The sequence below is a fragment of the Streptopelia decaocto genome, assembly GCF_964273445.1.
Source record: "Streptopelia decaocto genome assembly, contig: HAP1_SCAFFOLD_220, whole genome shotgun sequence".
Classification (NCBI taxonomy): domain Eukaryota; kingdom Metazoa; phylum Chordata; class Aves; order Columbiformes; family Columbidae; genus Streptopelia; species Streptopelia decaocto.
Window position 1 is genome coordinate 113,660 of NW_028115905.1, and position 13,589 is coordinate 127,248.

Consider the following 13,589-nt stretch of genomic DNA (forward strand, 5'->3'; position numbering starts at 1 on the left):
AAAGTCCCATTGACCCCAATGTCCCCAATATCTCCAATATCCCCAATGTCCCCAATATCCCCATTGACCCCAATGTCGCCCCAATGTCCCCAATGTCCCATTGACCCCAATGTCCCCCCAGTGTCCCCATTACCCCAATGTCCCCAATATCCCCATTGACCCCAATGTCCCCAATGTCCCCAATGTCCCCATTGACCCCAATGTCCCCTCAATGTCCCCAATGTCCCCATTGACCCCAAATGACACCGAAGGGACCTGGAACCCACCCCAAGTGCCCCAAAAGGCGCCAAACTCCCCAATCCCCCCCTTTTTAGCCCAAAACCCGTGTCCCTCCCCCCTCTCGGCTCCTCCTCTTCCTCCCCCCGCCCTTTCTCCCCCATTTTCCCGCCACACGATCGTTTCCCGCCGACAAAACAAAGCCACGCCCCCTTCCTTAGGAGCGGCCAATAGGAAGCGGGGGCGGCTCCGCCCAGCGCCGAGAGGAGCCGAAGATACACGAAGGGTCCCGAACGCACCCGAAGGGACCCGAACGAACCCGAAGGGACCCGAGTGGAGCCGAAGGAACCCGAAGGGACCCGAGTGGAGCCGAACGCACCCGAAGGGACCCGAGTGGAGCCGAATGGACCCGAAGGGACCCGAACGAACCCGAAGAGACCCGAATGACACCGAAGGGACCCGAGTGGAGACGGGCTCCCCAAGGGGCATTCCTGGGTCCCTCTGGGGCACTCCTGGGTTCCCTAAGAGGCATTTTTGGGGATCTATGGATCCCCAGAAGGAGGGACCCAGGCGTCCGGGCCCCATAGATTGCACTGAGGAGGGACCCAGGCGTCCGGGACCCATAGATTTGACCGGGGAGGGACCCAGGCGTCCGGGCCCCATAGATTTGACCGAGGAGGGACCCAGGCGTCCGGGCCCCATAGATTTGACGGAGGAGGGACCCAGGTGTCCGGGCCCCATAGATGGAACCGGGGAGGGACCCAGGCGTCCGGGCCCCATAGATTTGACTCAGGAGGGACCCAGGCGTCCGGGCCCCATAGACTTGACCGCGGAGGGACCCAGGCGTCCGGGCCCCATAGATTTGACTGAGGAGGGACCCAGACGTCCGGGCCCCATAGATTTGAACAAGAAGGGACCCAGGCGTCCGGGCCCCATAGATTTGACCGAGGAGGGACCCAGGCGTCCGGGCCCCATAGATTATTGCACTGAGGAGGGACCCAGGTGTCCGGGCCCCATAGATTTCACCAAGGAGGGACCCAGGCGTCCGGGCCCCATAGATTTGACCGAGGAGGGACCCAGGCGTCCGGGCCCCATAGATTTGAATGAGGAGGGACCCAGGCGTCCGGGCCCCATAGATTTGACCAAGGAGGGACCCAGGCGTCTGGGACCCATAGATTGCACTGAGGAGGGACCCAGGCGTCCGGGCCCCATAGATTTGACCGAGGAGGGACCCAGGCGTCCGGGCTCCATAGATTATTGCACTGAGGAGGGACCCAGGCGTCCGGGCCCCATAGATTTGACAGAAAAGGGACCCAGGCGTCCGGGCCCCATAGATTGCACTGGAGAGGGATCCAGGCATCCGGGCCCCATAGATTTGACCGAGGAGGGACCCAGGCGTCCTTGAAGGACCCATAGGGACCTGCACAGACCCATAGGGACCCATAGGGACCCATATGGGTTCAACAGACCCATATAGGTCTCTATAGACCCATATGGGTTTGGACAGCCCCATATTGATCTGTATAGACCCATATGGGTTCAACAGACCCATATTGATCTGTATAGACCCATTTAGGTTCGTACAGTCCCATACAGACCTGTATAAACCCTTATAAGTTTGTACAGACCCATATAGATCTCTATATACCCATATAGGTTTGCACAGACCCATATAGGTCTCTATAGACCCATATAGGTTCAGACAGACCCATATTGATCTGTATAGACCCATATACGCCTGTACAGACCCATATGCGCTTGGACAGACCCATACAGATCTGTATAGACCCATATACATCTATACAGCCCCATATACATTCACAGAGACCCAAATACCTTTTCTTCCACCTTTTATTCCCCAAAACCAACTTGGCCAAAACCAAAGCCCCCAAAATCCCCCCAAAAACCCCCCCAAAACCCCCCCAAAACCGCCCCCGCTAACTCCAGGTGGGGTCGTAGCCCGTCCAATGGGGCGGCGGCGCCAGGAAGACGCGGCGCCCCCGGTGGACGACGCTGACGACGCCGCGGTAGCCGGCGCGGGGGACCCCGGATTTCAGGTCGTCCATGACCCCCAACGCCTTGGCCGCCGCTTTGAAACCATCGCGGTCCCCGTATTGAACCCTCACCGGGTCCCCTTGACGACCCCGATGGGACCGCAGCTCCTCCAAGGGCACCAGGGGGGCGCCGTAAACCTCGGCCAGAAAGCGGCGCTCGTAGGCGTCTTTTTCGAGGTAAGAAAGGTCTAATTGGGTGAAAGGCACGAAGCGCTCGTTAAGCTTAATGAACTTTAAGTATTGATCGAAAAATTGGCCGTGGCTCACACCTTTACGGCCAAACGTTACGGTGCGGGATAGTTCGGGGCGGATACAAGCGCGACCGCGCCGCTGCTCCGGTTGCCGCATCCAATCGTCCCAAAACGCCGGAGGCCACTTGGGTTCTAATTCGCGCCAAAGCTCGTTAAGGAGCAACCACCCCAAACCGGGGAAGAAATCGGTGCGGTAAAGGAGTTCGGCGCGTTCGGCGTCAACCAGATTCTCTTTGCCGTTGTCGTTCCACGCCGAGACGCACCATAGAGTCGGATCGGCGCGGAGAAGCGGTAAAGCGGCTTGGAAATACTCAAAGAAATCCGGAGCGACTTCCAAATCGTCCTCGACCACGATGGCGGCGCCGTAGCCGAAAGCGCCGAACACCTGCTCGAGCGCCCAATGGTAATGGCGAGCGATGCGGTAATAACCCTGGAATTTGCGGTGATGCGGCGGCACCGGGATGTCGGAGAGGTCCGGCTGGCGGATGTGGAGGATGGTGGAGCCGTAGGAGGCGATGGCGGCTGCAGTGGCGGCGTGGCCGCAGTCCTGGCTGACGATGATGGGGAAGCGGCGGGGGGAGGGGCGGTGGCGGAGCAGCGCGTCCAGGCAGCGGCGCACGGAGCTGCGGTCGCACGCCAGGACCAGCACCGGGAGAACCGGATCCGGATCCGGAGCGGGAGGGGAAGCCGGAGCCGGCACGGGATGCGGAGCTGGATCCTGATGGGGAGTTGGATCCGGGTGTGGATGCGGATCCGGATCCCGATGCGACTCCGGATCCGGGTGTGGATGCAGCTTTGGATGCGGCTCCCGATGTGGATCCGGATCCCGATGTGGATCTGGATCCTGATGCAGATGCAGCTCCCGATGCGACTCCGAATCCGGATCCCGATGCAACTTCAGATTCGGATCCCGATGTGGATGCAGCTCCCGGTGTGGATCCAGATCCCGATCCCGATGTGACTCCGGATCCCGATGCAACTCCGGATCCCGATCCAAATGTGACTCCGGATCCCGATGCGGATCCAGATCCCGATCCCGATGCAACTCCGGATCCAGATCCTGATGCAACTCTGGATCTCGATGTGGACCCGGATCCCGATGTGGACCCGGATCCTGATGCGACTCCGGATTCAGATCCCGATGCGACTCCAGATCCGGATCCCGATGCGACTCCAGATCCCAATGCGACTCCGGATCCGGATCCCGATGCGACTCCGGATCCGGATGCAGCTTCCGATGTGGCTCCCGATCCAGATCCCGACGCGATTCCAGATCTGGATCCCGATGTGGATGCAGCTCCGGATGCGGCTCCCGACGCAGCTCCAGATCCGGATCCAGCACCAGATGCGGCTCCAGCTCCCGATCCAGCTCCGGGTGGGCGCGACGCCGGCTCCACAACCCGCGGTAGCGCTGGATCTGCCGCAGCAGCTCGTGCTGGCGCTGCAGTTCGGTTTCGGCGGCTTGCGCCAGGCGAATCACCTCGGCCGTTAATGATGAGGATGATGATGAGGAGGAGGATGAAGGCGCCGGGCGGCTCCAGAGGAAGAGCAGCAGCAGGTTCCAGGCCAGGAAGAGCGCGGCGCCCCACAGCGCCCGCCCGGGCCGCCGCGGCATCCTGCAGCGCTCAGGACCGCGCCATGGGGCTGGGGGGAGAAACGAGGGGGATGGGTCCCTCCCGGACGCCTGGGTCCCTTGGGGAACTCCTGGGTCCCTCCCGGACGCCTGGGTTCCTCCCGGACGCCTGGGTCCCTTGGGGAATTCCTGAGTCCCTTGGGGAACCCCCCGGTCCCCCCCCCAGACGCCTGGGTCCCTCCCGAACTCCTGGGTCCCCCTAGATGCCTGGGTCCCTTGGGGAACTCCTGGGTCCCTCCCAAACTCCTGGGTCCTTCCCTGAACACCTGGGTCCTTGGGGCACTCCTGGGTCCCCCCCCGAACTCCTGGGTCCCTCCCGGACGCCTGGGTCCCTTGGGAAGCTCCTGGCTCACCCCTGAACTCCTGGGTCCCTCCCAAACTCCTGGGTCCCCCCCGGACACCTGGGTCCCTCCCGAACTCCTGGGTCCCCCCCGGACGCCTGGGTCCCCCCGAACTCCTACGTCCTTCCCCGAACACCTGGGTCCTTGGGGCACTCCTGGGTCCCTCCCGGACGCCTGGGTCCCCCCCCGGACGCCTGGGTCCCTCCTGAACTCCTGGGTCCTTCCCTGAACTCCTGGGTCCTTCCCTGAACTCCTGGGTCCTTCCCTGAACTCCTGGGTCCCTCCCGAACTCCTGGGTCCTTCCCTGAACTCCCGGGTCCCCCCGGACGCCTGGGTCCCTTGGGGAACTCCTGGGTCCCTTGGGGCACTCCTGGGTCCCTCCTGAACTCCTACGTCCTTCCCTGAACTCCTGGGTCCCTCCCGGACGCCTGGGTCCCCCCCGGACGCCTGGGTCCTTCCCTGAACTCCTGGGTCCCCCCGGACGCCTGAGTCCCTTGGGGAACCCCCCGGTCCCCCCCCGGACGCCTGGGTCCCTTGGGGAACTCCTGGGTCCCTCCCGAACTCCTGGGTCCTTCCCTGAACTCCTGGGTCCCTTGGGGAAACCCTGGCTCACCCCTGAACTCCTGGGTGCCCCCCGGACGCCTGGGTCCTTCCCTGAACTCCTGAGTCCCTTGGGGAACTCCTGGGTCCCTCCCTGAACACCTGAGTCCCTTGGGGAATTCCTGGGTCCCTCCCGGACGCCTGGGTCCCCCCCGGACGCCTGGGTCCCTTAGGGAACTCCTGGGTCCCCCCAAACTCCTACATGCCTCCCTGAACACCTGGGTCGCTCCAGAACTCCTGGGTCACCCCCGGATGCCTGGGTCCCTTGGGGAACTCCTGGGTCCCCCCTGAACTCCTGGGTCCCTCCCGGACGCCTGGGTCCCTCCCTGAACTCCTGGGTCCCTCCCGGACGCCTGGCTCACCCCTGAACTCCTGGCTCTCCTCCCGAACTCCTGGGTCCCTTGGGGAACTCCTGGGTCCTTCGCCGCACTCCTCCCCCTTCAAACCCCCAGGGGAGCCCTCAAACCCCCCACAAAAAATTCCACCCCCCCCCCCCTTAAAACCCCGATGGGAAGAGGAAGCGAAAGCGCAACCACCCCCCGGCGATTCAGCAACGTGGCACCGGCCATTGAAACGGGATCAACCAACCCCGGGCCGAACCAACCGTGCGGGGGGGGGGGGGCAGAGTCCACTCACGTTAATTATTAACCGGAGGGGTGCGGCTCCGGACGGGCCAACAAAGCGGGGGGGGACCCAGGAGTGCCCCGAGGGACCCAGGAGTGCCCCAAGGGACCCAGGAGTTCGGGAGGGGACCCAGGAGTGCCCCAGGGACCCAGGAGTGCCCCAAGGGACCCAGGAGTTCGGGAGGGGACCCAGGAGTGCCCCAAGGGACCCAGCAATTCAGGGGGGACCCAGGAGTGCCCCAGGGACCCAGGAGTGCCCCAAGGGACCCAGGAGTTCGGGAGGGGACCCAGGAGTGCCCCAAGGGATCCAGGAGTTCGGGAGGGGATCCAGGAGTTCGGGAGGGGACCCAGGAGTGCCCCGAGGGACCCAGGAGTTCGGGAGGGGACCCAGGAGTGCCCCGAGGGATCCAGGAGTTCGGGAGGGGACCCAGGAGTGCCCCGAGGGACCCAGGAGTGCCCCGAGGGATCCAGGAGTGCCCCGAGGGACCCAGGAGTGCCCTGAGGGACCCAGGAGTTCGGGAGGGACCCAGGAGTGCCCCAAGGGACCCAGGAGTGCCCCAAGGGACCCAGGACCCCCCAAACCCCCCAGACTCACCTGCTTTCGGGGTTCAGCTCCTGGGGGGGGGGGGGGCCGCTGGGGTTCCCCCCTCCCCCCCTTTTCTCACAGCCCCCCCCGGGGGGGGTCCCCCAAAAATTGGGGGGGGGGTGGAGCCTCCTCCTTTTGGGGGGCGGGGTCAGGCCATGGCGGGGGCTGCGTCCGTCTGTCTGTCCGCTGGCGCCCCCCCCAATATGGGGGTGATTTTGGGGGGGGGGGGGTCCTTGGAGAGCTCTAAAAAGAAGGAGGAAAAGGTTAAAATGGCCCAAATGACCCCCCAAAAACTTATAGGGGACCCCCCCACACTCTATAGGGAGCCCCCAAACCTTATAGGGGACCCCCCATACTCTATAGGGAGCCCCCCCAAACCTTATAGGGGACAAGGGAGCCCCCACACTCTATGGGGAGCCCCCCCAGACCTTATAGGGGACCCCCCAGACTCTATAGGAGCCCCCCCAGACCTTATAGGGGACCCCCCAGACTCTATAGGAGCCCCCCCCAAACCTTATAGGGGACAAGGGACCCCCAGACTCTATAGGAGCCCCCCAGACCTTATAGGGGACCCCCCAGACTCTATAGGGAGCCCCCCCAGACCTTATAGGGGACAAGGGACCCCCCAGACTCTATAGGAGCCCCCCCAAACCTTATAGGGGACAAGGACACCCCCTAAGATCCTATAGGGGACAGGAACCCCCCCCAAACCCTATAGGAGACAGGGGACCCCCCCCAAGACTCCATAGGGGAGCCCCCCCAACCCTATAGAGGACAGTGGAGCGTCCCCTAAGACTCTATACGGGACAAGGACCCCCCTTAAGACCCTATAGGGGACAGGGACCCCCCCCAAACCCCAAATGTGACAAACGGACCCTCCCTAAGATCCTATAGGGGACAGGAACCCCCCCGTAAGATCCTATAGGGGACAGGAACCCCCCCCACACACTCTATAGGGAGCCCCCCCGACCCTATAGGGGACAGGAACCCCCCCCAAACTCTATAGGGGACAGGAGACCCCCCCATAAGATCCTATTGGGGACAGGGAACCCCCCCACACTCTATAGTGAGGCCCCCCAACCCTATAGGGGACAGGGACCCCCCCCATAAGATCCTATAGGGGACAAGGGACCCCCCCCTAAGACTCTATAGGGGACAAGGGACCCCCCCCAAACCCTATAGGGGAGCCCCCCCCGACCCTATAGGGGACACGGACCCCCCCCCCACAAAGATCCTATAGGGGACAGGGGAGCCCCCCCCAGACTCTATAGGGAACCCCCCGACCCTATAGGGGACAAGGGACCCTCCCTAAGACTCTATACGGGACACGGACCCCCCACCCCTAAGATCCTATAGGGGACAAGGGAGCTCCCCCAAACCCTATAGGGGACAGGGACCCCCCCCAAGATCCTATAGGGGACATGGGACCTCCCCCTCCACTCTATAGGGGACAAGGGAGCTCCCCCAACCCTATAGGGGACAAGGACACCCCCTAAGACTCTATAGGGGACATGGACCCCCCCCCTAAGATCCTATAGGGGACAAGGGAGCTCCCCCAAACCCTATAGGAGACAGGGGACCCTCCCTAAGACCCTATAGGGGACAAGGGAGCCACCCCACACTCTATAGGGGACAGGGACCCCCCCCCTAAGACCATATAGGGGACAGGGGAGCCCCCCCAGACCCTATAGGAGACAGGGACCCCCCCCATAAGATCCTATAGGGGACAGGGGAGCCCCCCCAAGACTCTATAGAGGAGCCCCCCCAACCCTATAGGGGACAGTGGAGCCTCTAAGACTCTATAGGGGACAGGGGAGCCCCCCCACACACTCTATAGGGAACCCCCCCGACCCTATAAGGGACAAGGGACCCTCCCTAAGACTCTATAGGGGACACGGACCCCCCCCCCTAAGATCCTATAGGGGACAAGGGACCCCCCCCAAACCCTATAGGAGACAGGGGAGCCCCCCAGACCCTATAGGGGACATGGGACCCCCCCCTCCACTCTATAGGGGACAAGGGAGCTCCCCCAACCCTATAGGGGACAAGGACACCCCCCTAAGACTCTATAGGGGACATGGACCCCCCCCCTAAGACCCTATAGGGGACAAGGGACCCTCCCTAAGATCCTATAGGGGACAGGGGAGCCCCCCCCAGACTCTATAGGGGAGCCCCCCCGACCCTATAGGGGACAGTGGAGCCTCCCTAAGAATCTATAGGGGACAGGGACCCCCTTCAGACCCTATAGGGTACAGAGGAGCCCCCCCAAACCCTATAGGGGCCAAGGGATCCCCACTAAGACTCTATAGGGGACAGGGGGAGCCCCCCAGACTCTATAGGGGAGCCCCCTCCAACCCTATAGGGGACAGGGGGGCCCCCCCAAACCTTATAGGGGACCCCCCAACCCTATAGGGGACAGGAACCCCCCCCACACTCCATAGGGAGCCCCCCCCCACCCTATAGGGGACAGGGGACCCTCCCTAAGACTCTATAGGGGACAAGAACCCCCCCCCGCCCCCCCCATGGGACTCGGGGACCCCCAAAAACCCCCAAAAAACCCCCCGGACCCCCCGTTACCAGCGGCAGCGCCCGCCACTTCCGCCCCGCCGCGCCGGAAGCGCCGCTATGGCAACGGCGAGGCCACGCCCCCTTTCCTGACGGGAACCAGCCGCGGCGCTGGGCGAGGCGAGGACACGCCCCCCGTCTCTCCAAAGACCACGCCCCCTCCGCTGCAGGCCACGTCGCTTCTCCGAAGGCCACGCCCCCTCCTCGCTGGGCGGGGGGGGGGTGGAGCAGTGACGCGGCGGAAGAGGCGGGGCTGGAAGGGACGCGCGCGGGGCGGCCGCTCTGGGGGATGGACTCGTCTGCCCCGGGAGGTGCGGGAATGGGCTGGGGGTCAATGGGGGGTTGGGGGCAATGGGGGGGGTTGGGGTGTCAGTGGGGGGGTTGGGGGGTCAATGGGGGGCAATGAGGGGCAATGGGTGGTCAATGGGGGGCAATGGGGGTCAATGGGGAGATTGGGGGGTCAATGGGGGGCAATGAGGGGCAATGGGGGTCAATGGGGGGTCAATGGGGGTCAATGAGGGGACTGGGGGGTCAATGGGGGGCAATGGGGGTCAATGGGACCCATAGAGACCCATAGAGAACAATGGGAGTCAATGGGGGTCAATGGGAATCAATGGGAGTCAATGGGGTCAATGGGAGTCAATGGGGTCAATGGGAATCAATGGGGTCAATGGGAATCAATGGGGGTCAATGGGACCCATAGAGACCAATAGAGATCAATAGAAGTCAATGGGGGGCAATGGGGGGCAATGGGGTCAATGGGGGGTCAATGAGGGGCAATTGGGGGCAATGGGGTTCAATGGGGATCAATTGGGGTCAATGAGGGGATTGGGGGGACAATGGGGGGCAATGGGGGGATTGGGGGGTCAATGAGGGGTCAATGGGGGGGTTGGGGGGTCAATGGGGGGTCAATGGGGGGTCAATGGGGGCAATGAGGGGGTTGGGGGGTCAATGGGGGGCAATGGGGGGCAATGGGGGGTCAATGGGGAGGCAATGGGGGGCAATGGGGGGGTTGGGGGGACAATGGGGGGTCAATGGGGGGTCAATGGGGGGTTGGGGGGTCAATGGGGGGCAATGGGGGTCAATGGGGGGTCAATGGGGGTTGGGGGGTCAATGGGGGGTCAATGGGGGGGTTGGTGGGTCAATGGGGCTCAATGGGGGGGTTGGGGGGTCAATGGGGGGCAATGGGGGGGTTGGGGGATCATTGAGGGGGGGGGCAGGGGGTCAATCCCCCCCCACCCCCCCCCTCTGACCCCCCAATTCCCCCCCCCCATCCTCCCCCATTGCAGCCATGGCGCTGCCCCCCCCCCCCTCACCCTGTTTCCAGACCCCCTGGATTTCTGCCCCGAATGCGGCTCCGTCCTGCCCCCCCCCGGCCCCCCCAGCACCGTTCGCTGCCCCCGCTGCCGCTTCACCCTCCGCATCTCGGGTCAGTGGCCCCGGACGCCTGGGTCCCTCATAGAACCCCCCCGGACGCCTGGGTCCCTCATAGGACCCCCCCCGGACGCCTGGGTCCCTCATGGAACGCCCCCCCCCGGACGCCTGGGTCCCTCATAGAACCCCCCGGACGCCTGGGTCCCTCATAGGACCCCCCCGGACGCCTGGGTCCCTCACGGAACCCCTCCCGGATGCCTGGGTCCCTCATAGGGCCCCCCCCCATTAAACCCCAAGACCCCCCCTCCCATCATTCCCCCCCCCCCCATTTCTCCCCCCCCCATTTCTTGCCCCCCCATCATTTCCGCCCCCCCCCCCATTTCTCGCCCCCCCCACTTCTTACCCCCCCATTTCTTACCCCCCCCCCAATTTCTTGCCCCCCCCCATCATTTGTTGCCCCCCCCAGATTCGAGGGCAGGAGCGTCCGCAGCACCATCGAGTTCAACCCCCTGCGCCCCCTTATTGGGGGGGGGCTGGGGCCCGATCCTGCGCCCCCAGAGCCAGGGGCCCATGGTGAGTGGGGGGGTCCCCTCCCGAACTCCTGGGTCCCTTGGGGCACTCCTGGGTCCCCTCCCGAACTCCTGGGTCCCTTGGGCACTCCTGGGTCCCTTGGGGCACTCCTGGGTCCCTCCTGAACTCCTGGGTCCCTCCCAAACTCCTGGGTCCCTCCCGAACTCCTGGGTCCCTCCTGAACTCCTGGGTCCCTTGGGGCACTCCTGGGTCCCTCGGGACAATGGGGTGACCTGTTTTTGGGGGGGTGGGCAGGTAGACCGGTGCTGTTCCCGCTGTGCCCACCAGGGGCTGCTGTTCCGCACTCCTGGGTCCCCTCCCGAACTCCTGGGTCCCTCCCGAACTCCTGGGTCCCTGGGTCCCTTGGGGTGACCCTTGGGGCACTCCTGGGTCCCTCCTGACCCTGTTTTTGGGGGGCAGGTGGACCGGTGCTGTTCCCGCTGTGGCCACCAGGGGCTGCTGTTCCACACCCGGCAGATGCGCTCGGCTGATGAGGGGCAGAGCGTGTTCTACAGCTGCCCCCGCTGCCGGTGGGACCCCAAAACTGACCCCCCTCCCCAAAACCTGACCCCTCATAACCCCCACACCGCCCCCAACCCCCAACACCCCCCCAAAACCCTGACCCCCCCTCCCCAAATCCTGACCCCTCCCCCAAAATACTGACCCCCATAAGGCCCAACACCCCCCCAAACCCTGACCCCCCTCCCCAGATCCTGACCCCCCCCAAATCCTGACCCCCCCATAACCCCGACATCCCCCCAAATCCTGACTGCCCCCCCAAACCCTGACCCCCCCAAATCTGACCCCCCTCCCCAAAACCCTGACCCCCCCACATCCCCTGACACCCCCCCTAAAATCCCAGATGCCCCTAAAGTCCTGACCCCCCACCCCAGAATCCTGACCCCTCCAAACCCCCAACACCCCCCCAAAAACCCGACCCCCCTTCCCAAAACCCTGATCCCCTATAACCCCAACACCCCCCCAAAATCCCTGACCCCCCCTCCCCAAAATCCACAGCCCCCCCCAAAACCCCCACACCCCCCCCACAACACTGACCCCCCCTCCCCAAATCCTGACCCCCCCCACGACACCCAACAACCCCCCCAAATCCTGACACCCCCAAATCCTGACCCCCCTCCTCAAATCCTGACCCCCCCATAACCCCCCCAACACCCCCCCCAAAATACTGACCCCCCATAACCCCCCCAACAACCCCCCCAAATCCTGACCCCCCCAAAACCCCAACACCCCCCAAAAAACCCTGACCCCCCCTCCCCAAAATCCCTGACCCCCCATAACCCTGACACCCCCCCCAAAACTCTGAACCCCACTGCCCCCCATTGCCCCCCATTGACCCCCCATTGACCCCCCATTGCCCCCCATTGACCCCCCAACCCCCCATTGCCCCCCATTGACCCCCCATTGACCCCCCAATCCCCCCATTGACCCCCATTGACCCCCCATTGCCCCCCATTGACCCCTATTGCCCCCCATTGACCCTCCAATCCCCCCATTGACCCCCATTGCCCCCCATTGCCCCCCATTGACCCCCCCAATCCCCGCATTGACCCCCATTGCCCCCCATTGCCCCCATTGCCCCCATTGACCCTCCAATCCCCCCATTGACCCCCATTGCCCCCCATTGACCCTCCAATCCCCCCATTGACCCCGTTGCCCCCCATTGCCCCCCATTGACCCCATTGACCCTCCAATCCCCCCATTGACCCCCATTGACCCCCATTGCCCCCCATTGCCCCCATTGACCCCCATTGACCCCCCATTGCCCCCATTGACCCTCCAATCCCCCCATTGACCCCCATTGACCCCCATTGACCCCCCAATCCTATTGCCCCCCATTGCCCCCCATTGACCCTCCAATCCCCCCATTGACCCCCATTGACCCCATTGGCCCCCATTGCCCCCATTGACCCCCATTGACCCCCATTGACCCCCCAACCCCCTCATTGCCCCCCAAAACCCCCAACACCCCCCCAAAATCCCCACCCCCCATAACCCTGACACCCCCCCAAAATCCCAGACCCCCCAAACCCTGACCCCCCCAAAACCCCAACCCCTCCCCCCAAAATCCCCCCCCACCCCCATCCTCTCATCTCCCCACAGGTTCCAGGAGAAGGAGGATTCGTGAGGGGGTATTTGCCCCCCCCAGGGGTTATTTGGCCCCCCCGGGGTTATTTGCCCCCCCCAGGGGGTTTTTACCCCCCCCAAGGGGTATTTGCCCCCCCAGGGGTATTTGCCCCCCCCCATCTAATAAATAAAACCCCCCTCAGGGGGGCTCATTCATGGTTGTACATGGGGGTGTCTTGCTCCTTAAAATAGCCCCCCCCCCATTTACCCCCCTATTTGCCCCCCCACCCCTATTTATCCCCCCCAGCCCTATTTCCCCCCCCCGAGCCCCTATTGGCCCTTCGAGTTGCCCCGCCCCGCCCCCGGCCTCTCCGCGCATGCGCCCCGCGCCGTACGGCGGAAGTGGCGCCCTCTGTGCCAGCCCCGCGTTGTACGGCACTCCCGCCGGAAGTGCTGCGCGCCGCCCGCCGGAAGTGGGGGCGACTCTCCACCGGGGCGGCGAGTGCGGCCCAGGCCGGTTTTCCCCCCCCACCCCTATTTACGCCCCCACCCCTATTTACGCCCCCCACCCCTATTTGCCCCCCCCAGCCCCAATTTGCCTCCCCCAGCCCCTATTTACCCCTCAAATTACCCCGACCCGCCCCCGGGCCTCTCCGCGCATGCACCCCGCGCCGTACGGCGGAAGTGGCGC

General features: G+C 64.2%; 2 protein-coding genes across 3 annotated transcripts; one reads left to right on the top strand and one right to left on the bottom strand.

Moving 5' to 3' along the window:
• Window positions 1-2,138: 2,138 nt before the first annotated feature.
• Window positions 2,139-9,008, bottom strand: LOC309452522 (alpha-1,3-mannosyl-glycoprotein 2-beta-N-acetylglucosaminyltransferase-like). 2 transcript variants are annotated; one of them, XM_082077141.1, is made up of 3 exons: window positions 8,882-9,008; window positions 6,314-6,547; window positions 2,139-4,165 (listed from the first exon to the last, which is right to left on the bottom strand). In XM_082077141.1, the coding sequence occupies exon 3, from the start codon at window positions 4,134-4,136 to the stop codon at window positions 2,154-2,156; it is 1,983 nt and encodes a 660-aa protein (XP_081933267.1). In that variant the 5' UTR covers window positions 4,137-4,165; window positions 6,314-6,547; window positions 8,882-9,008; the 3' UTR covers window positions 2,139-2,153. The 2 variants fall into 2 exon arrangements, with proteins under 2 accessions (XP_081933267.1, XP_081933268.1); XM_082077142.1 differs by lacking the exons at window positions 6,314-6,547; window positions 8,882-9,008 and adding an exon at window positions 4,394-4,416.
• A 1,152-nt stretch (window positions 9,009-10,160) lies between these two features.
• POLR1H (RNA polymerase I subunit H) lies at window positions 10,161-13,122 on the top strand (the record flags this gene model as incomplete). The annotated part of the gene is given in 5 exon segments (XM_082077140.1): window positions 10,161-10,197; window positions 10,200-10,298; window positions 10,710-10,816; window positions 11,234-11,343; window positions 12,935-13,122. Coding segments are annotated over 5 exon segments (378 nt in total). The 3' UTR covers window positions 12,960-13,122.
• Window positions 13,123-13,589: the final 467 nt, after the last annotated feature.